This window comes from Rhododendron vialii, chromosome 1a (genome assembly GCF_030253575.1).
Source record: "Rhododendron vialii isolate Sample 1 chromosome 1a, ASM3025357v1".
NCBI classification, from domain to species: Eukaryota; Viridiplantae; Streptophyta; class Magnoliopsida; order Ericales; family Ericaceae; genus Rhododendron; species Rhododendron vialii.
The window spans coordinates 10,854,315-10,878,606 of record NC_080557.1 but is presented as its reverse complement, the minus strand read 5'-3'; the positions used below and the strand labels follow the sequence as shown (position 1 = coordinate 10,878,606).

Below are 24,292 nucleotides of genomic sequence, written 5' to 3'. Positions count from 1 at the left end.
TTGTCTTCTCAGCAGCTCCATTTTCCCATTTTTGAAGTCTAAGTTGAGTCATAAACGAGTGGTGCGGGAGAGTAATTTCAAGTTTTTTTAGTCAAGTCAACTTTGAAAAACCAATTTCAAGGTTTTTTTCCTTTTTTTTTTTAAAAGGAAAACCAGTTCAACTTGAGAAACACTTAATCAGAAGTACTAGTTGTACACTGACTCACTTGTACCAGTTTATATAAAGGGATCGATGACTTCAATCTAACAATTCCAAAACCAAAGGCACTCAGCACTTTTCCACTCTCTATCCAAAAACCAAATGGAGAGGTTGATATGGCTCTTCCATTTCCTCTTTCTTTTCTTCCAGTATCAATCTGCTTGTTCATCCCCTCTCTCTTCATCTCCTTCGTCGAATCATTTGTGTTCTCTCAATGAGAGATCTTCACTGCTGCAATTTAAGCAAATGTTTACCATAGACTATGCTTCCTCTTGGTGTGATGTTCATGATTACCCGAAGACACTGTCTTGGAACGAGACTACTGATTCCGATTGTTGCTCATGGGACGGGGTCACGTGCGATGTGTCCACTGGTCACGTGACCGGGCTTGACCTCAGTTGTAGCCACCTCTATGGCACCATTCATCCGAATACCACTCTCTTCCAACTCTCACACCTCCAGCAACTCAATCTCGCCTTCAATCACTTCAACTTCTCCCCCTTTCCACCCTCTTTTAGCCGCTTCATGAGCTTATCCCATCTCAACCTATCCTCTTCCTTTCTGTCAGGCTCTATCCCATCAGAAATCACCCACCTATCCAAACTTGTTTCGCTAGATCTCTCTTCTTCCATTATGTTACTAAGACTTGAACCGCACAATTTCAAAACCCTGCTCATGAACTTGACCCGCCTAGAAAACCTGAAGCTTACCGGAGTAAACATTTCTTCGGGTCTACCCAATTCCTTGATGAATTTGTCTTCTTTAGCAACTCTCGACCTTGCTGGGACCGGAGTCGATGGAAAACTACTCGATTCTACTGGCTATCTTGGGTTTTTAAATTACATGGATCTCTCTTACAACAAACTCTCTGGGCCTCTTCCCGAGTCGCTTGGAAACCTCACGAGGATTACTCATCTAGATTTATCGGGAAACGCTTTGAACGGTCAGGTCCCGTCTACTCTCTCAAATCTTGAGCAACTGACCGAGTTGAGCATTGCGGCCAACAATCTCGATGGTACAATCCCCAATTTTTTTTCTAAGCTTACAAAGTTGGAGTATTTACGTCTCAACGATAATAATTTCAATGGCCCATTTCCATTTTCCGTGGCCAACCTAACGCAACTTGTTGATTTAGACATTTCGTCTAATCCACTTACGGGGCCTATTCCTAATTACAACATAAGTGGACTTCGAAACCTACAAAGCTTCGACTTATTCAATTGCTCTCTCAACGGAACACTACCGTCGTGGTTATTTACTATTCCCTCATTGCAACTTTTAAGCCTTGGATATAACCAGTTGACTGGACAAATTCATGAATTCCTAAGTGATTCAATCTCAGGTCTTGTGAGCATTAACTTAAGCAACAATAAACTGCATGGTCCCATTCCGCTGTCAATCTCAGGTCTTGTGAACTTGCGTTTCCTCTACCTTTCGTCGAATAATCTGAGTGGTGTCATGGAGCTACAGAAATCCTCAAACCTTGAAAAACTTGATCTTTCGGAAAATAATATCTCAGCTGTGAGCATTGGTAGTGGTAGTAATGCCAATGCTACCTTGCCCAATCTTTTTTCGGTGTATTTGTCCTCTTGCAATATAACCGAGTTCCCAGAATTCTTAAAAAGCGCAGAGAACCTCGGATCACTAGATCTATCCAACAACAAAATTCATGGAGAGTTCCCGGAATTCTTTAAAATAGCAGAGAACCTCCAATCACTAGATCTATCCAACAACCAAATTCATGGAGAGATTCCGAAGTGGGTAGGGGGGACTTCCTTGGTTTTTTTGGATCTTTCCTATAACTATCTTCAAGGACCATTCCGAGTTCCAGCATCATCATTATCCACCTTCCTAATCTCACACAATAAACTAACAGGAGAAATCCCTTCATCATCAATTTGCAATTCCAGTGCCCTAATGTATCTTGTTTTGTCGAATAACAACTTAAGTGGTGTTATTCCCCACTGTTTGGGAAATGTCAGCAACCTCTTAGTTTTAGATCTACGGTCGAATGGCTTCCATGGGGCTATCCCAACAACATTTGCAAATGGAAGTAGGTTGAGAAGTCTTAGTTTAAATGCAAATCATTTGCGAGGACCAGTGCCGCGATCTTTCGCCAATTGTAAACGCATGGAAGTTCTAGATCTTGGGAACAACGATCTATATGGTGCATTCCCTGACTGGCTGGAGTCTCTTCCAGAGTTGCAAGTTCTTGTCTTGAAATCAAACAGATTTCATGGTCCTATAGGCACTTCTAGAATTGAATCTCCTTTCCCTAAGCTTCGAATTTTCGACATTTCTCATAACAACTTCATTGGGCTTCTACCGGAACGATATTTCCTCAATTTCAAAGCCATAATGAATGTGGATAAATCGAAAATGCCGTTGCGATACATGGGAGATAGTATTGGTCATCATTATTCTGTAGAGTTGGTCCTGAAGGGGGTATCAACTGAATTAACATATATCCTCACAGTCTTCACAACAATCGACTTCTCATACAACAATTTCAAAGGAGAGATTCCAAATGGCATTGGAAAGCTACAAGGACTTCGGTTGCTAAATCTATCTTGGAATGGTCTTTCCGGTCATCTTCCATCATTGCTAGGAAACATTACAATGTTGGAATCGTTAGACCTCTCTTCGAACCAGTTCACCGGGGAGATTCCAGGGGAACTCACAAGTCTGACATTTCTTGCGGTCTTAAACCTTTCGGAAAACCATCTAGTTGGTCTCATACCTCAAGGAAAACAGTTTAATACATTTGAGAATAACTCTTATGTTGGGAATTCGGGATTGTGTGGATTTCCGTTGTCAAAGAAATGTGGAGATAGTGAGGCACGACCACAGCCTCCACAACCGATATCCCAAGATGATAATGATGATGATTTTGCTAGTGGATTTACTTGGAGGATCGTGCTGATGGGGTATGGATGCGGATTTGTAACAGGAGCGACTATGGGATTTGCTATGTTCTTGATTGGAAGACTGAAATGGTATACGAGAATAGTTGGAAGAGATCGGCGCAGGAAGGTGGTAAGGATAAATCAGATTGGTTGGGGAAGAAGTCAGCAAAGTTAGATGCTGTTTTCCGGGTAAGTGCTTTGATGTTTTGATGATTGTTTTACAACGTAGATAGTCTTGTCAAATTAATGCTCATCCGCAATCTCATCGCTGAGTTGGGTTCACGGTTCAAATCATTTACAAATAAGTTTTTGTTTTTTTCAATCAGAATTATTACTCCCTCTGTCCCCTTATTATAGTCCAATATTCTATTTTGGACTGTCCCTTAATAAGTGTCCATTTGGTAAAATTAGTGGATAAAAATTGGTACATTGTCTATTTTGTCTCTAAAAGTAGATTCCATTTTGAAAAGTTAGTAAGTAAAAAGTGTAATGATGAAGGGTAAGTAGGGAAAGTGGAGAAAAAAGTTGATGTGAAAGGTATAATGATGATATTTTTTTAATAAGTTGGAGTTACGAAATAGAACATTTAAAAAGGGACGGAGGGAGTACTATCGTACCTAAGGGAAAGACTACAATATACACCCTTTATATGGATGTGTATCATATGCACCTCTCAAAATATTATGAATTATAGAGAAAATATTACGAATCATATTGCTAAAAAATTACGAATCGTATAAAGGTTACAAGATACCCCAAAATGTTATGAATCATAACGAAAATGTTACGAACCGTACTACTGAAAGGTTACGAATTCTAGAACAAAAGTTATGAAAAACACTAAAATGTTATGAATTAATCATAAAATAGGTGCATATGGTACACCCTTTTAAGGGGTATGTATTGTAGACTTTCCCCGTACCTAAAACTGAATACTACAATTCAAACCAACACCACAATTTTTTATCGGTTGAAACCAAACATCTCTTCATTGTTCAAAAATAAAAATTAATTGGACAATAGTTAGTTGGTACTTGGTACTCTGTGTGTAAGATATACTTATTATATCATATGGTTTTTTCTTTCTAATATGTTACATTCGTATATTATAATGATTCTAGCCTAATGCAGTTAAACTATACCAATTTTTTTTTTAGGCTACTTCAACTGTCACGTGTTTATTTTTTATTTATGAAAGAAATTGATAAATGAGAATGTAAAATAACCGGTTTTATATAAAATCAAATCAAAATTTTTAAGATTATAAATAGCTATACATGAATAATTATCAATAATATTCAAAATGAGGTATATACAAAATAAAATTTTTAAACAATTATTCTATGACCACACCCAAATACACACCCACACACACACACTAGAGTGTGCAATGTGAACGGAGCCCAAACATGTGTGTGTGGGTGTGTAAAGTGGGAGTGGTTGTAGAATTATTGATTTGTAAAACTTGGACGATCGATTAGAGAGCTCCGGGCCCCAACATGGCGCTGCCCTTGATTCGAGAAGATCAACAATTTCTTGAAGACTTGAGGTAATCGAAAGTGGAGGAGGAGAGAACTCAAGGCAATCAGAGAGAGAGAGAGCCGTTCCGCTTTCTCAAATAAATACTTAAAAAATAAGAACCTATTTTCAAATTTAAAATTAATGAGCTTACAAAAATAATAAAGGGAGCTCAAGCCTTCATACAATCCCTTGGATTCAAAAGAACATGACACATTCCCCCTTCGGTTCCCGAGTCATCTGAGCCCTGCCTCCCAAGTGTAAGCTTCCGACCTCACGAGTGGTCGTCCTTTAGAGAAGCCCTTGAGGCTATCCTTTCCTTTTCGCTATGTCGACCTTCACGGTCTACTTAATCCTTCAGCCTTTAAGAGATTTGGGCCACGTACCCACATTCTCTTTCCTAGTAGTTTGTGAGACCATCTTTTTCTTTTTCCTGCTAGATTATTGGATGACTCAACGCTTAATAAGTTGTAAGTTCTTTGCGTTAATTAAGGGTATGGATTTGTTTAGCAAATGTTTTTGTAGCATTGAGATATGTGACCAAACTTTCCAGACCAAATCAAGTTAATCAACAATGGACACAGAGAGTTGAAAGTGATTCTCTGATGGTGATTAATGTTTTTCTTTTTCTGGAATTTTGCAGGAGGAAATAATAACTGGGGTGGCTTGCTAGAACGAGTACTACAATAATATCATGCCCTGTATAATACATGTTTTATATAGTCTTCAAATAACTTCTCGGTCACTGATCTTTTCGCAAAGAATGCAGCTAAAGATGAAAAGAGATTTGTGCATTTAATTCTTTGTCAGTGTTTACACCATAATTTAGTATTTAGTCTAATATGATCGATTGGGTCAAAATGTTACACGTGTCAACACGTTTTAGACTAATTGATAAAATGCAATATGAAGCCTGTTAAGGAAAATGGACTGATAAGGAAAATTGACTGATCAAACGGTTGATATTCGACTGAACACGTGTCAGAATATTGCATCACATACAGATCGTGAGTAAGGCAGTTAATGCGAGCAGGCAGTTGGAATAATTACAACGTTGGGAACATGTGAGATCATGGAGAAATAACCACCTCGTGCAGATAGTGGAGCAAGAATAGGGAGCATGGAGCCAATTAATTCAAATCGTAGGAGGGAATTCCATATGATTTGAATTTCAAGTCGATGGCAGCCTATAAATACAAGAAAAGAAGATATTTAGAACCCCCCAATCAATCGCCCAAAGGCTTCTACTTTTATCTGTACTTTACATTTCTTGCTCTAGGAGTAGCCTGTAATTTAACCGTCTGTTCGATTGTGTTCTCATAGTCGATTTGACTTCTACACCGAGGAATAATAAAGTCCATTTTGTTGTTCTTCTTTTATCTCCATTCACTTCATTAAGTTTGCTTCCAAAGAAATCCTGAAATACGGCAAGGAACCAAACTCCACCACCACAAACACCCACATTTCCAGCACACTCAGCAATCCTTAGACGATTAGTCGACTATCAGTAAAATAGACAAACAATTTTGGCGCTAGAAGGAGGGCCCTTACTAATTTGGAAGTAATGGCACCAGCAACAAGGAAACAAGGCGACAGACCTGCAGAGCCTCAGAATGAAGGCCTGGAAACCCAAAACGACGTGGCGCATCCTGAACAAAGGGTGCCAGAAAATAGCCAAGGAAATGGCTTGAACGCACCGACAGATATACAGAGCCTTTCCAGGCAGTTGGCGCAGGTTTTGTCTAACCCAGAAGACGAAGCGGCACAGGAATTGATTACCCTATTGAGAAGGGTAGTTACGCCCCCATCTGTCATAGATGTTGATGCACATGGTGTGGTACATGAACAATTGCAATCTGGAGATTTGCCCAGACAGTCACCTCAGCAGGTATATACAAACCCAGCATTTGATTCAAATATGAATGTGCATAGTCGACCGTTTGTAGGATCAACTGCTCTACGATCCACAATCAAGCCAACTAGTTTTTACCAGAATGTCCCATCTATATATGAAGTTGGAAACAGTAGTGGAAATGGTCAGAATCATGGTTTAAATTCTAGTCAAAGTCCTCAGACTGGTTTCACAGGAGTCCATGTCATGAATAATGGTCAACACATATATAGTACTGCACAAACTCTGCCAAATCATGGCAGTTATACATATCATACTATGCCAGTAGAACCGAATAATGGAAATGGTGGTCAGTACGTTCACAATATGCCAAATATTGGCAGTGGGAACGGTCAGAATGGCCCTCTTGCACAACCTCACGTACCAAATGTCCTTAGAGCCCCAGATCCCATGAATATTAATAGGGCACAAATATTAGAAGTCATCCAAGATGTGTACGGACCAGGGCTACGTAGGGTAGAAAAATCCATGTTTAGAAAGTCTTACCCACATTGGGTTGACAATGTTCCTTTGCCAAGAGGATATAAATTGCCTGAGTTTTCACTTTTTAGTGGTACAGAAAATCAGTCAACAATCGAACATGTAGGTCGGTTTTGCCTACAGTTAGGAGAACTCGGCTCTGATGATGTTTTTAAGTTGAAATTATTCCCACATTCATTAACTAAAACAGCATTCACATGGTTCATAAGCCTACCTGCAAATTCTATCCATACGTGACAAGATATGGAAGAACAATTTCATGCTCAATATTTCAGACATGAACCAGAGGTTTCAATTGCCGACTTGGCTAAGTTAAAGCAGAAGCCAAATGAAACGGCAGAACAGTTTTTAACTAGATTTAAGAGATTAAGAAACCAATGTCATTGTAATGTGCCAGAGACCGAGATAGTTCGAATAGCTCAGGATGGTCTCGAGTTTAATTTTAAAAAGCAGTTTAATGGATCTAATTTCAAAGATCTGTTTGAGCTTTCTATGAGGGCATCTCAGTTTGAAGCTATTCTACAAGAAGAAGAGCTTTTGAGGAACACGTCTCTAGGAACATATTACCAAGATGTGGAAGGTGATATTGAGATAGATGTAGCACAAGTTGTCTGAAAGACCCCTATAATTTGTGACACTCTGGTTAAAACAGAAAAACCAATGAATATGCCTTCATCTCAACCCAATAGGCATGGGGGGCAAGCAAATTATAGACAATATTCATTTGATTTGGCACAAGCTAACCAAATATTTGATGAATTGTTGAAACAAAAATTTATTACTTTGAGTCCTGGGCATATTATTCCTTCTGATAAAGATAGAAAAGGGAAAGAATATTGTAAATGGCACAATTCATTTAGGCATAATACTAACAACTGTGTCACATTCCGAAATTGTGTGCAGGATTTGATCCAGAAGGGATTGTTGCAGTATGCTAAAGGCGACAAGGATCCAATGGGAATCGAATCCAATCCTTTTCCCAAGATTGAAGTGAACATGGTGACAGCCGGCCTAGCCAAAAGGTTGGGTTCCAATATGACGAAACAAAAGCAAGGAGATGAGGATCAAATGCAGACTGAAGAAGAGTCAGCAAAGTCTCATACCTCTAGATTCCCAAACGATTACCTCTGCATCAGGTGTGGACATAAAGTCCAGTATGGAGAAGCAATTATAGCAGAAAAAGATCAGAGAAGTGCATTCTCCAAGTCCGGACTGAGGTTCAACACAATGGGAGGAAACGACCTTCAAATATACGTTGGAGCCAAACTGATTTATGAAGGCATAGATCCAGGGCTCTTTAATAGAATAGAGTCAGAGCATTGCTATGGGCCAGATGATGGACCATTCTTGTTCAGGGGACATCCAGTCGTGCCTGCAAGGCCTGGGGTGCCTTCTTGCCAAGATCTTGAAGCAGCGGGGTACCAATTTCCTAATCAGAGGAGATACCCTAGCCAAAGGGGTGTCGGTTTCAGAAGAGGTACTGGACCACGAGGTAGAGGACCTTATGGACGCGGATGGCACCAACCTAGGATGGTAATGCCACCCAATAATGATCATGAGGATTGGAGTACACTTAGTCACCCAAAGTTTCCAGCAGAGGGTTGGTACACTAAGGTATCCAGTTCACAGAAAAGAAGGCTTCAAAGGAAGTTTGCAGCCAGGGCTTATGGTGACCCATGGGATCATGTGTTCGAACCAAGAGAGAGATTGGAACCATCAAAGGTTTCAAACATGGTATGGACCCGGGAGCAAGGAGAAACCAGTGGCCCAAAGCGGATAATTCTCAAGCATGGGGGGCAAGAAAGTAATGCTACAGATCCTCCCCAGTCGACTGCCCAGCTGAAGGGTAAAAAAGAATTGAAGCAGAGCTTAAAGAAGAAGATGGAGGAATTCCAGAAACTCATGGAAGCAGATGATGATGATCTCTTTGACGAAGGGTCAGAACAGGAAGACCTGATCAAAGATGCTTCACCATCTCCACAGAGATCTGCAACATTTGGAGAAAGCCTGGCCGCAATCCAATTCGGGTCAGTACCTATAAACTACCAGTGTAATATGATTTTAGTTCTGCCAAAGCAGTTCAAGGCAAAACCAAATCAGCCAATGAATTTGGCAGGTGATGTTGAAGATAATACTCAATCGATTGTAAAAATAATGGATAAAGAGAAGCATCCTCAGTCACAGCCCATTAATGTTGAGACGGATGAACACGGAAATAGTGTTGTAGTTCTTAGAACACCTGATGATGCCTCAATAAGGCATTTAAGACCACTGTATATTAAACTGCATATGAATGGCCAACCTATCTCAAAAGTGTTGGTCGACAATGGGGCAGTAGTCAATATTTTACCTTCTAGAATGCTGAAAGTTTTGAACAAAATCAATGATGATCTGATCCCAACAGAAGTTACAGTTGGCAATTTCGCTGGAGGATGTTCTCCTGCTAAAGGAGTCATATCTTTACAATTGCAAATTGGAAGTAGGAGGATGAATGCAACGTTTTTTGTAATCGATTCTTCATCTAATTACAATGCCTTACTAGGCAGAGATTGGATCCATATAAATAGTTGTGTGCCATCTTCTTTGCATCAGGCCTTGATCTTTCTGAAGCAAGAAGAAGCAGCGGGAATGGAGGTCTTTTGGGCAGACCGACATCCATTCAAAGCAGAGACTAACAACGTAGAAGCAGATCTCTACAACGAACATTTGTGGCCAACAAGAATAGAAGACTCAGAAGTCAGATCTAATCAAGTTGGAGTAACTGAGAGCCAATTCCTCAAATACATCAAGGAAGGGTTCCAGGAGCTGAGCAAGGATTTCATCAGGCCTAACATTATATCAAGGCCTGCCAAAATTGATCAACAAGTTTTTAATGTTTAGAAACCTATTGAACACAGGATGTGAAGATTTGGCTACTGTGAAAACCACTTTTAAGAGGTTATTTTCTTTTCTTGTTGACAGAAAATTGCAAGCAGATGAGCCTATTTCTTGTAATTGGGCTGAATGTGTTTTTGATGATAGCCCACCAAACATGAAAGAGTTAGGTTTAGCAGACTTGAAACCAGCACCGGCTAAGCTAGATGATGATGGGGCCCAAGTAAAGGATCCCACAGAAGAAGTCAACTTGGAAACTCCAGAAGATCCTAAGATCACATATGTAAATGCTGCTTTGCCTGATGAAATAAAGGAAAAGTTTAAGTACTTGTTGCGTAAATTTAAAGATTGTTTTGCTTAGAGTTATGATGAAATGCCAGGTTTAGATAGATCTTTAGTTGAGCACAAAAGACCTATAAAAGAGAACTATGTACCTTTTAAACAGGCACCTAGGAGAATGAAGGATGACGTCCTTCCTCAAGTCAAAAAAGAAATGGAACATTTATTTGAGGCAAAGTTTATTCGACCGGTCAAATATGTTGAATGGGTCTCAAATGTTGTCCCAGTATTAAAGAAGAATGGGAAAGTTAGAGTGTGCGTTGATTTTAGAGATCTTAATACCGCATCACCAAAGGATGAATATCCAATGCCTGTTGCTGATTTGCTAGTCGATGCAACAGTAGGGTACCAAATGCTGTCCTTTATGGATGGTAATGCTGGTTATAATCAAATATATATAGCTGAAGAAGATACACATAAAACAGCATTTAGATGTCCTGGATACATAGGGACGTTTGAATGGGTGGTTATGGCTTTCGGATTGAAAAACGCAGGAGCAACCTATCAAAGAGTTATGAATTTGATTTTCCATGATTTTCTACATAAATTCTTGGAAGTTTATATAGATGATGTGGTTGTAAAATCAAATTCAGTTGACGAGCACTTACATCATCTTGAACAGACTCTGGAAAGGATGAGGCGTTACAATTTAAAAATGAATCCTTTGAAATGTGCATTTGGTGTCACGGCAGGAAACTTTTTAGGATTCTTGGTGCATCAAAAAGGGATTTAGATTGATAAAACTAAGGCTGATGCTATTTTGAAAGCACAAGCACCAACCAATAAAGAAGAGCTTCAACAGTTCTTGGGAAAGATTAATTTCCTTCGAAGATTTATTGCCAATCTATCTGGAAAAACGATGGCATTCTCCCCATTATTAAAATTGAAGTCAGAGAAAGATTTCAGATGGGAACAAGAGCATCAGAAAGCTTTTGATACTTTAAAACAATCATTGGTGACGCCTCCTGTTCTGATGCCTCCAATAAATGAAAAACCATTGAAGCTGTACATATCAGCAACGTACCATTCGATTGCAAGTCTGTTAGTTCAGGATAATGAACAAGGCCGAGAGCAATCAATTTACTACCTAAGCAGAAGGTTAAATGATTGTGAAAGTAGGTATTCATGTGTTGAAAAGATTTGTTTGGCATTATATTTTTCAGCAATTAAATTAAGGTATTACCTTTTGTCAGCTAGAGTAATGATCATTTCCCAAACAGATATAATAAAATATATCCTGTCTAGACCCATTTTGAGAGGGAGACAGGGGAAATGGATTTTAGCCCTAATAGAGTATGACTTTGAATACGTGCCTCAAAAGGCAGTAAAAGGACAAGCTTTGGCAGACTTCTTATCTGAGCATCCAAATCTACCTTTGAAAGAGGACACCTTTGAGGTACATCTTTTGGAGCTTAGACCTTGGCAATTGTCTTTTGATGATTCAAAAACAGACAGTGGAGTTGGGGCAGGTGTTGTTTTGACATCTCCAAAGGGAGAAATGTTTCAGTTTTCTTTCCAACTCGATGAAAGTAGAATTCTAACAAATAATCAAGCAGAGTATGAGGCCTTGATCATAGGCTTGGAAATAGCAAAAGATTTAAGTATACGATATTTGAAAGTTTCTGGGGATTCACAATTGATCATCCGACAAGTTACAGGACATTATAAGTGTAATCACCCCTTATTGAGCCTGCAGCTAGAAAAGGTGCAATGTCTTGCCCAAAACTTTGATGAAATATGCTTTCAGCACATCTTGAGACTTCAGAATAGTGAGGCCAATCAAATGGCTCAAGCAGCTTCCGGAGTTAAGATTCCTGAAGGGGACACGGAGAAAGTAATTAGAATCCAAAAACGATATTTACCCTTCTCATTGGAGAGGGAAAAAGATCAATTGGATGTGTTTGTAATCGATATTTCTGATGATTGGATGATTCCAATAAAGAATTACCTTCTAAATCCTAATGAAAAGGTAGAAAGGACTGTCAAGTGCAGGTCCATCAATTATGTTTTACTAGAGCAAGATTTGTATAGAAGAACTTCTGATGGTCTACTATTGTTGTGTGTTGACAAGGACCAATCAATAAGAATTATGGGAGAGGTCCATGAAGGGACCTGTGGTGCCCATCAAGCTGGTGATAAAATGAGATGGTTAATTAAAAGACACGGGTATTATTGGCCAAACATCCGAGCTGATTGCATTCAGTATGCTAAAGGTTGCCAGCAATGTCAAAAGCATGGACCAATCCAAAGGATACCTGCTCATCAATTGCAATCGATTGTTAAACCTTGGCCGTTCAGAGGTTGGGCAATCGATATGATAGGGGAAATCCACCCAGCATCTTCGTTACAGCACCAATTTGTTATAGTGGCAACTGATTATTTTACAAAATGGACAGAGGCAATACCTTTGAAAGGTGTTTCACAGAAACAAGTGATTGATTTTATTGAGGAATATCTTTTATGTAGATTTGGAATTCCTGAAACCATTACTGTTGATCAGGCGTCTATATTCAATGGTAGAGAAGTTGTCCAGTATGCACAGAAATATGGAATATGGATTTTGAATTCCACTTCATATTATGCCCAAGCTAACGGGCAAGTCGAATCGACTAACAAAATTATAAAGAATACCTTGGCAAAGGTAATCGATGATAACCCAAGAGAGTGGCATGATCTGTTGCCCAGAGTTTTATGGGCATATAGAACATCACAAAGGGAGAGTACTAGGGTAATACCGTTCGAATTAGTTTACGGGCATGCAGCGGTATTGCCAGTCGAAATCAATGTTCAGTCTTTAAGGGTGGCACGTCATTATGACCCAGACTTACAATACGAAGAAGCAATGTTTTTGGATATCGATGGGCTGGAAGGGAAAAGGTTACATGCCCTAAACCAAATTCAAGCCCAAAAGAAAAGAGTTGAAAGGGCTTACAACAAAAGAGTAAAACAAAAATCTTTTGCAGTTGGGGACTTAGTTTGGAAAACAATCCTCCCAATCGATTCAAGAAAGAAGAAAGGGAAATTTGGGAAATGGTCTCCAAATTGGGAAGGTCCTTTCCGTATTGCCCAAATCTTACGAGGGGGTGCATATCATTTGACATCAATCGAGGGGGTTCTTCACGAAAGAACCATTAATGGTAAATATTTGAAACACTACTTTCCGTCTATGTGGGAGAGCATGAGTTAAAACTAACTTTTCATTCCAAAGTCAAGGGCTGCCCATGGGTAGGGCAGCATTACAAAAGGCCATTCAAACAAAAGCAAAAGATCCCAAGAAGGATCTAACACAAAGAAACAAAAAAAAAGAAGATGCCAAGAAGGATCTGACAAGAACAAAAGGGAACTCAAAGCGAGAACCCAAAAGAAAATAACCTACAAAGAAAAAGATCCCAAGTGAGATCTAAAAAAAAACACACCAGGACTCCCCCACAAAAAGAAGGCCTATTCTTTAGGCCATTCTTTCCACTGACCAGATGTGCCAGCCATGGAGGACCTGATGTCAGCAGGATCGATCGGAGGAGGCTTGTAGTCGATGGTGTCCCAGTTGGCCACCACAAGTTTGAGGGCAGACTCCATCTTCTCCAGTCGAAGCGCCATGCCCTCCACTCGATCGTGGATGGCCTGAATCCTCCGTTTGCACTCATTATGATCCTCCATGAGTGTCCAGGAAAGCTCAGTGGCCAGTTGCTTGATATGAGCGGGAGTGATTTGTGTGGAAAGGGGAGTAGAAGAGATATTGGCAGCCATAGTGTAGAAACACAAGTGCTTGAGCTTCTACTCAGTGTTGATATTTATAGACCAAGGAAGGTCTAAAGACGCAGGTCGTGGACAGTTATCCCGAGGTAAATTAAGAGACGTGACATCTAATGGGGTTAGTGGGCTCTCAATGGCCGTTTCCCAAAGTAAGGCGGCTGAATTACTGCAGCACGGCATCATTTGTTGTACTTAAACCGTCAGTAATTACTGTGCGTATTCCGTAAAAGTGGAAGGGAAGCGTCATCATGATCATGACGTAGTACTGCCATAATTATAGGCGCCCACGATCCGGATATATAGGGATCAAGGGTTTTGATCCTGTGGCATCACGTGGTTAAAGCGAGGTGTTAACCAATTATGTGGAGTTTTTTCCTTAGTTTGGGCATTTATGTGAATTTGGTCTCTATTCAAACATGTGAGTGTATTCCTTGACTCAAATTTTTTATGAAGGTTAAAGGAAAATTGTTCCAAACAAGGAATATGGAAAGGGCCATGAGAGGCCTAACACTCATTCTAATTGCCATTCACAATTTTGGCATACCACCCGCTGATAAGTAAAACAAACAACGAACAAAATGACTTATAGTTTTGTACTGACAAGATTAGTCGATTGACTGTAAAACTGAAGTCAACTAAAGTCACTCATGAAGAAAGGAAGACTTAAAAGCCTCCCATTTAACTACAAGTTCATCACATTTAACTCTGTTTCTCTGCAAATCTTCACGGGTAGCAGAGACATGAACTGAGACTCTTTTGCCTTCCTCTGCTAAGTGTTTGAAGTCTTTGTCAAGTTGGTTCGCCGTTACCAGAAGATTTCTCTTTTCAGTCTGCAGTTGACCCAATCGATATACCAATTCCTTTTCTTCTTGATCAATAGCCATAAGCCTCGACTTCAAAGTCGAAGCATCAGCGTGCATAGTCGATAACTTCACTGTCAAGTTGGAAAGGTTACCAATCAAATCCTGCTTTTGACTTATTTCTTGCTGGTAATATTGGAATAGGCTAATGTTGTCACTCAAGGATGATGCATAGTTTTCCAAGATAATTTGCTCTCTGAGAGGGAAAACATGCCTTTGAGACAGGGACTCAACACAGGCACTGAATTCTGTGGACTTCACTGTCATCAATTCCTCAAAAGGAAGCTTTAGGAAGTCAAAGAAGACTTGGATTTCTCTCTGAGTCTCCGCACTAAATTGAAGAAACAAGAAAGAACTACTGGATTCTGAAACTTCAGTGAGGGATCGAAAGACTTGAGAAGTCGATTCTATCTCTTCCATTAGATGGTCCAAAGAATCACTTGAAGACTTGATATGAGCAGAATCCTCAACACCCACAGGATTTGTTGCAGTCTTGTTTACCGAACGAGGAGATGTGGTTAAGGCAAGAACCTTCGAAATGTTTGCAGGGGTCACACTTGTTGGTAATAGGAATTGGTTCCCAGAGGGATTACCAGAAGGGCTAGAGGCAACATCCTCTGCACCTTGTCCACCTTCTTGAGTAGGACCAATTTGGACAATAGAGGCAATCTGAGCTGGATCCTCTGTTGGTCCCTTCTTTTCCATTTCCTTTTCATTTATTGCTGGTGAAGCCTCTAGAGAAGGCACATCCACCATCTGAGGAGAAGCTATTTCCTCCCTACCATCACTTTGTTGATTCAGGTCAATCTTCTGAATTTGTTGTGAAGTTGGGGCAACAATAACATCCTTCCCCGTCACAGCTTTGGCTGAGTCTGATGCAGATTGATTTGTTGTAACATCAAGTTGTTGAGTGGCTTGTACACCAAGTTCAGCACCATCTAGCATCAGGGTCGAACCCTCACCAACCTGCATAAAAGGACTGTCATCCTGCAGCAAAGGGTTTTCTTGATACAACAGTTGCTCTTGCAACCCTGGCAACCAATCGGCTTGATCCAAAGGATCTGATATTGCTGTAGACTCATATTGATCGATTGCCAATTCAGTATCAACTGTCTCTCCTACTGAGAAGGATGATTTTTGAATTTGTGAGGATTTCGAGGAATTCTCTTCTTCCTCTTCAAAGGCATCTACAATTTTGGTCCCTTTACCTTTCTGTAAAAGACAGAAAATGAGAAAATGAGAATAGAAAGACTTTAGAAAAGAATGAAATCAATAAGAGTAATGAAAAGATAAGAGTGTACCCTCAAAGCCAACCCTTTGTCACTTGAACTTTGTTTCTTGGTGAGTTTTCTTGTTGGTTGTTTTGTGGGGGTAGATACTTCACTGACCTGTCTTCTAGGTCTACCAGTGGAAGGACTTTTCGAAACCTTTTGGCTCGCACCTGATGTGATCTTGGGAGTTCGTGTCCGTGGCCTGGTTTCAGAGTCCTTAATCGATTCAGCTTTCCTTTTCCTGGTATTCCCACTGGGCACAGAGGATATGGGAACTGCTCCTGCATGAGGCACAATGGCCTTGGAGGGTTCATCAGGCAGTCGAGTTGTTATCTCTGTTAAGGAAACAATATCACAATGATTAGTAGAAGTATGACTAATTGAATTAAAAACCAATGAATAGCTGTACTTACCAGCCTTATCCTTAAGGAATTTGTATTCAGGGTCAAGCCTGTATAGGCAGTCTGAAAGTGGAGCACTGAAATAAAGGGCCCTCATAGTCGACCACCATTCATTAAAGGCAGGCAGGGTTGCTTTATTGGTCTTGAAATCAACAAACTGGAAGGCTTTCACACGATGTTGAAAGTTGCTGACCATTAGGGATATCATTTGCGAGTCTTTGGCCTTAATGGTTGGCCTACTTGAAGCCATCTCAGCAATGTTTGGGTGAACAAAAGGCATTGGAATGCCTTGTGCAAGACCAAATTGTCTAGCATATTGACATGGAGAGTAATTCTCAAAACCACAATTCCCAAAAGGAGTGTTATTTAGGGCGAAGCCAACTGGGATGAGTCTTGGAAGAAGAACGCTGGCTCAAAATAACCGTTTGGACTGAGTCATTTTCTCTACAAGTTGAGGAGAGGCTGGTGGAATGTCCTCAAAGCATGGCCTTAGTCTTTCAGATGCAAATTCAAATTTATCGAATGGACAGAACACAGGCCAATTCTTTTGGTTATTTTCATAAAAAAAGGTGAAATACCTTTGAAAAGAGGATTCCTCTGTTTGAATATGGAAACCTAAAAGATATTCAGCATAACTACGGCATGTTTGCAATGCCTCATCTGATCGAAGAGGATTCTCCAGCTTAGGTTTTAGTTGAGGAAAGTATGCATATAACCAAGCTTGGAAGATCCAAAAAGGACCACCACAAGAATCTGCTATCTTTTTATCAACAAAAGTAAAAAGGCCCTTGTACAAGGATCCTAGAACAAAGGGGGCAAGGGCCAACCTTTTTACTTGGGCCATACAGACGGCTAAGTTAAGGTATTCTTTGGTAACCCTAAGCCCAGGAACTGCCATAAGAAATCGACAAATCCAAAAAAGGTAAAATGCAACCTTCTCATGAAAGCAGGGTCCAGAAGCTTTGGCTTTGAAGTGAGTCTTAAGCCATTTCGAATAATTAACCCCAGATGATGGGACAATGAATGGGGGATCATATGGATCAGGAGAAAGTAAGGCATTTACCTCACGGCCTAAGGAAGGAAGGCCAGTCAAATGAGAAATATCCAAGACTGTCGGAGATAGTAAGCCACAATGTAGAACTAGGGTATTGGATGATTTGGACCAGAAACAAGCTGCAGCAGCCAAGAGTTCAGGATTCATGTCCAAGGGAAATTGTGAGAGCTCAATTGTCTCACGGATTCCCATTGTTTTCCAGTCCTCGAAAAGAAACTTCATCATACGCCTTACCCAATCTACCCATCCCATTTCAACGGTATAAGGCCAAGAACGAAGGCAGGTGTTCTTATCCCAGCCTGACCATTCCAGCGACGGAAGCTGTAGGAGAAGTGGATCACGTTCCCCCCCATTGGGTAAACTTCTGGAAAGCCATCCGGAAGAACTGATGAAAAAATTGGGCCCAATATACAGTGAGAACTGACGTTATCGTCAGGAATCAGGATTTGAGTATTCTGGTTCTAGTCGATCCCATTTCGGTACGACTCGGGGAATCGGAAGGAATCCTCCGTCATTGACTCGGTGGCCGGATCTTCAACTGGGTCACTGACGATCTGTAGTTTGGATTTCGGTGCCATTTGGGTTCAGGAGCTATTTTAGGGTTTGAAAACTGTTTCAAAGTTTTTGTGAGAAGAAGCACAATTCGTGCCCTAAAATTTGAAGTGCTCTGCCTTATATAGGTGGTAAGTTACTAAGAGAAATATTTACCAAAGTTAATATTTAACTCAGGTAAATAGGGGGGCATTGTTTACACCATAATTTAGTATTTAGTCTAATATGATCGATTGGGTCAAAATGTTACACGTGTCAACACGTTTTAGACTAATTGATAAAATGCAATATGAAGCCTGTTAAGGAAAATGGACTGATAAGGAAAATGGACTGATTAAACGGTTGATATTCGACTGAACACGTGTCAGAATATTGCATCACATATAGATCGTGAGTAAGGCAGTTAATGCGAGCAGGCAGTTGGAATAATTACAACGTTGGGAACATGTGAGATCATGGAGAAATAACCACCTCGTGCAGATAGTGGAGTAAGAATAGGGAGCATGGACCCAATTAATTCAAATCGTAACAAAGCCAAACGGTACGGGGGGAAATTATATTTATAAAACAATATATAAAGTAGGAGCATTTGCACAATCCGAGCCATCAGATCGTGTTTCTGACGGCCCGGATCTCATCTTGGCAGTGGATGACCAAGAGCTGTTCATTGCTGAGATAAGATCCGAGCCATCGGAATGCACGATCCGATCGATGGCCAAGATTGTGCATGTCATGCACAAGTGCACAGCAGGGGCCCTAGTCATCTCGGCAATGGACAGCCAAGTCATTCATTACTACCAAGATGAGATCGATCTGAATTGTCGGATGCACGATTCAACAGTTGAGATAGCAAGACCCCGAGTTGATAAAGCGGAGACGTCAGAAAAGCTTATACATGTGAATGATGCATTCAGTGTCCACATGAGGAAGGGAATAGAAGACCATCCTTTTCAAAATTTCTTCATCTGTCTAGCAATGGTAATGCAACGTGAATTATATTTGTCACGTATCGGTATGGTGTTGGATCGTTTAAGGAATCAAATTGACTGAAATCGTTTCCATGAGCAAGACTTTTCACCAAATAAAGGATATGTCTTCTTCTGCTATCTTCAAATAGATCAGTTCAAATGAACAAATTATTCAAGCTCGACTTGCTAAAAGTGTTGGATCGACTCTATTGTAAGCAAGTCAAGGTCTAACAAGCGTTTTACGCTTGTTAAGTTTTCAAGTTAGAGTTGAACAACTGTGTACTTAACTCGTTATATGTAAAATAAAAAATTCTATGAAAGTATAGAGACTCGCCCCCCTCTAGTATTTTGGGGGGAAAAAATCAAATGGTAGTAAATAGTTGGTAACCTTTGAAATGCAAGGATACCAATATTAACTCTGTAAACGCTACAGGTTAAATAAAACAAATAAAAAAGTGAGGGTTAACGTAGTCATGAGTACTCAAATATTTAACGCCCAGTTTTTACCAAATAAAATCCCTAATCGTTAAGAGGGTTTCATACGTTTTCTTCTCTCTGTCAAAAAAATCTCCATGGCACACCAGACCTCTCTCCCTCTTTCTTGGCACAAGAATCCCACATCGTCAAAACTTTGAAGACAGTTTCGAGAAAATAAGAACATAGGAGAAGAGATTTTGAGAACTCTGAGTAATCTTGGTGAAATCTAAATTGTAACTATGAAATGAGTGAATACTAGACACCGCAACATGATGGAGGATGAACTTTAGGAAGTTTCTAAATCACTTACATGGAGGGATAATGCGGAAAGGTTTAATGCCGATTCTATCATCGATATTTTTAATGATATGAAAGAGCGGAATGCAATTGAAGATGCCTCGTTTTACTAGATAAGCTGAGGTAAGTCGTTAATACTTTTGCAATATATATCAACTCTCGTGGTGGCACTGTTGATAACGATTATCATTTTGTTGTCAGTAGTAATCTTAGCTTTATCACTATGGATTTTTGTGTTAAGCTATACATTGTTTGGAAGGGGGGAAACATGCTAATAGAACTTCCCAATGTATAATCAATTTCTTTTATATGCTTGCCGCTTTATCTTTTTTAATGTTGTTTGATTTTCTATCTTGAAGGTATGGTGCAAAGGTCATCGCCGCAGCAGGCATTCTGCATAGGCATGACACATTTAAGATTGCCACGCCACGACACATGCACAGCACGAGCACGAAAAAAACACGAGCATGACACATGCACAACACAAGCACGAAAAAGCACGGGCACGACACATGCACAACACAGCACGAGCACGAAAAAAGCACAAGCACGACACAACATGATTAAAAATTTAAACACATAAAATAATTAATCGCAAAAGTAGATGTAAGCTACGTGTACACTCTTTGTCCTATAATTGATGTGTCACAATGTTGATGATTACGAATAAAAATGTATAACATTCATTTTTAAATTTTCAATTGATTGTCGATTGATAGTTGAGTAGGAGCTAACTTAGTTAAAATGTACTCAAACTATAGTGATGCAACTCTTACCTATTTACATTCATTGTATTACGAAATTGCAATTTTTCATAATATTTTGTATTTTTTAGTTTAATTGTTTTATTTTAGTATTTTTATGCAGAATTGGTGGCATATTTTATTTAAATTCTTTTGGGAGCATAATTTATGAAAAGCATAATTAAGTATGGAGTAGTCATGTTGCTATTTTTTACATTTTTTAGTTTTAATGTGTTCACGTTGTTATGTACATTTCTTTTTCTTTTTGTCTCGCATACATGGTCACCCCTCTGTAGTGAAATTCCTGGCTCCGTCCCTGAATTCCAACAACATTTGCTGAGTTGAGAAGTCTCAATTTAAATGGAAATCATTTGCAAGGACCAGTGCCACGATCTTTGCTCAATTGCAAAAGAATGGAAGTCTTTGATCTCGGGAACAACAATCTGACTGGTGCATTCCCTCAATGGTTTAATTCACTTCCAGAGTTGCAAGTTCTTGTATTAAAATCAAACAAATTTCATGGTTCTATAGGCACTTCAGGAACTGTAACTCCTTGCCCTAAGCTTCGAATTCTTGACCTTTCCCACAATAATTTCACTAGGCTTCTGCCGGAACCATATTTCCTCAATTTCAAAGCTTTGATGAATGTTGATAAATCAAAACGGTTGGTGCAATACATTGGAGATACCATTTATAGAGATTCTGTGGAGTTGGTTCTGAAGGATAATGTAATAGAAATGAAGTATATCCTCACCGTCTTCGCAACAATAGACTTGTCGTACAACAATTTCCGAGGAGAGATTCCAAATGACATTGGAAAGCTACAAGGACTTCGGTTGCTGAATCTATCTCATAATAACCTTTCCGGTCACCTTCCATCATTGTTAGGAAACCTTACAATGTTGGAGTCATTAGACCTCTTCAAATCAACTCACTGGGAGATTCCAGGGGTGCTAGTGAGTCTAACATTTCTTGAAGTGTTTAACCTTTCGAAGAACCTTCTAGTTGGTTCCAAACTCATGGAAACCAGTTTGATACGTTTCAGAATGATTCTTATGTTGGAAATTTGGGATTATGCGGATTACCGTTGTCAAAGAAATGTGGAGATAGTGAGGCACAACCACAGCCACCACACCCGATACCCCAAGATGATAATGAAGACAACAACTTTGCGAGTGGATTTACCTGGAGGATCGTTCTGATGGGGTATGGATGCAGATTGGTAATTGGAGTGACTATGAGATTTGTTACATTCTTGACTAGAAGATCGACCTAGATGATTTACAAGAATAGTTGGAAGAGAACCATGCCGGAAGGTGGTAAGAGTAAGCGAGATTGGTTGGAGAAGAAGTCGTAGAAATTAGATGTAGTTCTCTGGTAAGTGCTTTTGATGTTAATAGTGCTAAGCGGCACAGATTAGAGGCGATTTTGAGGAAAAGTACCAAGCGGTGATTTTGAGGTGACTTCTCCCGTACGTAATTTCCTTCATCTTCGTCCTGTTTCTACGTGATTTTTTCATGGGGAATTCAGGGGCGGAGGGCTACGAGTCTCATTTTCCAGCCCTAAATGGTTCTCTATTGGCGTCTGGTTCTTCTTGTGGGGTTAGGGTTTTGCCAAGCCTGGGTGATGGTCGAGTTAATTTGATTGAGATTTTGGAGAAGTCGAGGGTTCTGAATGACGATCACCTGTTGATAACGGATACAGATGGTCTTGCTGCGACACAGATTAAGGAATTAAGTACGAAGTTAACATGCTCCATAGAGAATTAATGGCGCAGGGTTTTCCTTCGAAACCTAGTCCTGTTGCTCCTTCTTCTACAACCATTGCTGGGACTACAATCTCTCCTACTTGTAAACTTCCTTCTCCAACAGCTTGGAAAGATATGGTTATTGCTGAAAGCCCTGTTATTTCGCATATGAATTTGCATTACTATCCACCTATTGTTGTGAATGATAAATTGTGCGTTAATATTCCTGAGGGGGTTGCAGCTTCTGGGGTAGATAGATGGAAGGATTGGATTGTTGGATATTTTGTTGATAGGAAGATCTCTTTTATAGTTGTTAGTACCATTGCTCAGAATCTTTGGGGTAAATTGCGGCTCTTGAAAGTGCTTTCAGACGAGGATGGTTTTTTCTTCTTCCAGGTTGACAAGGCTGGCAGGTATAGACAGGTGGTTAAAGCTGGGCTTTGCCATTTTGGGGGGAAACTTATGGTGTTACAACAATGGCAACCTCAAATGAACCTGGTTAAGGAGCAATTGGTCAAGCTACCGGTGTGGGCCCATTTTTATAATGTGCCCTTAGAACTATGGACAGAGGAAGGCCTGAGTCATGTGGCTAGTGCCATTGGTAAACCATTGTATGCAGATCATTTTACAGAGTCATGCAAATGGATTAGTTATGCTAAAATTTGTGTGGAAATAGACACATCTTCTGCTCTGCCTGATAGTTTTGACTTGACATTACCTTCTGAGGCTGTTTTTAATATCAGAGTGTGGTATCCTTGGAGACCGTTACGATGTGAGTCCTGTAAGGTGTTTGTCCATAAGACTTGTCAGTCTAAGGCTGTTCCTATGAACTCTAAACCATAGGTGTGGGTTGTAAAACCAACTCATGTTTCTACTATTGTTGCTGAAATTTTGTCACCTATAGTGAATGATGTGGTTGGTGTTGCTGCGTCGGCCTCTCCTATTTCTGTTTCAGTAGTTGCTGACGAGGCAGTTGAAAGGATTCCTATAGTTGTGGACATAAAAAAAAAGGCTGGGATTGATAGGGCTGCTTCTCTTAAGGTGCTGGATTCTTTGGTGTCTTCGTTTGGTGCCAAAGTTGTGAATAGTTTCTCTATTTTACAGAATTTAGATAGTGGTGAGGATAAGCCTGACTCAGGGGCTGAGCCAATTACTTTGCCTACTGATGAGGAGTTTGTTGATAGGTTGAATCAAGAGCTGATCCTTCAGGTTTCTCCCCCTAAAAAGAAAGGAAGGGGTCGCAGTAAGGGTGTTCAGAAACTTGTGCAAGCAGTGGTTAAAGGTTCTATTGGTCCTCCTGGTAAGGGGATGGGTGATAAGGCGTCTTCCTCTTAAACATTCAAAGTCGGAGCTTGGAATATAAGGGGGCTTAATAATCCCCTTAAACAGCAAGAGGTTAAATCCCTTATCTTGTCTCATAAGTTGTCTATAATGGGAGTGGTAGAAACTAAAGTTAGATTCAGTAACATCTCTTCTACGATCAAGTGTTGTTTTCCTGCTCAGTGGCAGAGTGTTCATAACATTTCTGGAGGTCCTGTTGCTAGGATTTTGTTGGGTTGGGATTCTTCTATGTTTATATGTTCAGTTTTGTTTTCCTCTGATCAATTCATTGTGGCTGAATTTACCTATGTGGATGGGAGGTTTAATTTTGTTTTGTCTTTTGTCTATGGGCATAGTAAATCTGTGGATAGAAGGCTCTTATGTTAGGACATGCGTTCAATTGCTGGTACTATGGGTTCCAAGCCTTGGGTTCAGATGGGGGACTTTAATGCTGTAAAGGCTGCCTCTGAAAGATTAGTGGGATTTGATGCATCTGCTGCTTTTGAGTTTAACCAATGTTTATCCGATATTCTCCATGGTGACCTACCTGCTAAAGGTTTTCGGTTTACATGGTCTAACAAGCGAGGAAGCTCGGGTGATAATAAGAGTAGGATTGATAGG

General features: G+C 40.0%; 2 protein-coding genes across 2 annotated transcripts; both read left to right on the top strand.

The window, feature by feature from the left end:
• Positions 1-228: 228 nt before the first annotated feature.
• LOC131328029 (receptor-like protein 6) lies at positions 229-5,365 on the top strand. The gene is made up of 2 exons (XM_058361159.1): positions 229-3,294; positions 5,267-5,365. The coding sequence occupies exon 1, from the start codon at positions 302-304 to the stop codon at positions 3,278-3,280; it is 2,979 nt and encodes a 992-aa protein (XP_058217142.1). The 5' UTR covers positions 229-301; the 3' UTR covers positions 3,281-3,294; positions 5,267-5,365.
• A 15,652-nt stretch (positions 5,366-21,017) lies between these two features.
• On the top strand, positions 21,018-21,806 carry LOC131328022 (receptor-like protein 32). Its single transcript, XM_058361145.1, has one exon. It carries the CDS (start codon positions 21,018-21,020, stop codon positions 21,804-21,806), a length of 789 nt encoding a protein of 262 aa, XP_058217128.1.
• Positions 21,807-24,292: the final 2,486 nt, after the last annotated feature.

Excerpts from the sequence above, each read along its gene's own strand:
- LOC131328029 (XM_058361159.1), top strand. The coding sequence starts at position 302 with ATGGAGAGGTTGATATGGCTCTTCCATTTCCTCTTTCTTTTCTTCCAG.
- LOC131328022 (XM_058361145.1), top strand. The coding sequence starts at position 21,018 with ATGGAAGTCTTTGATCTCGGGAACAACAATCTGACTGGTGCATTCCCT.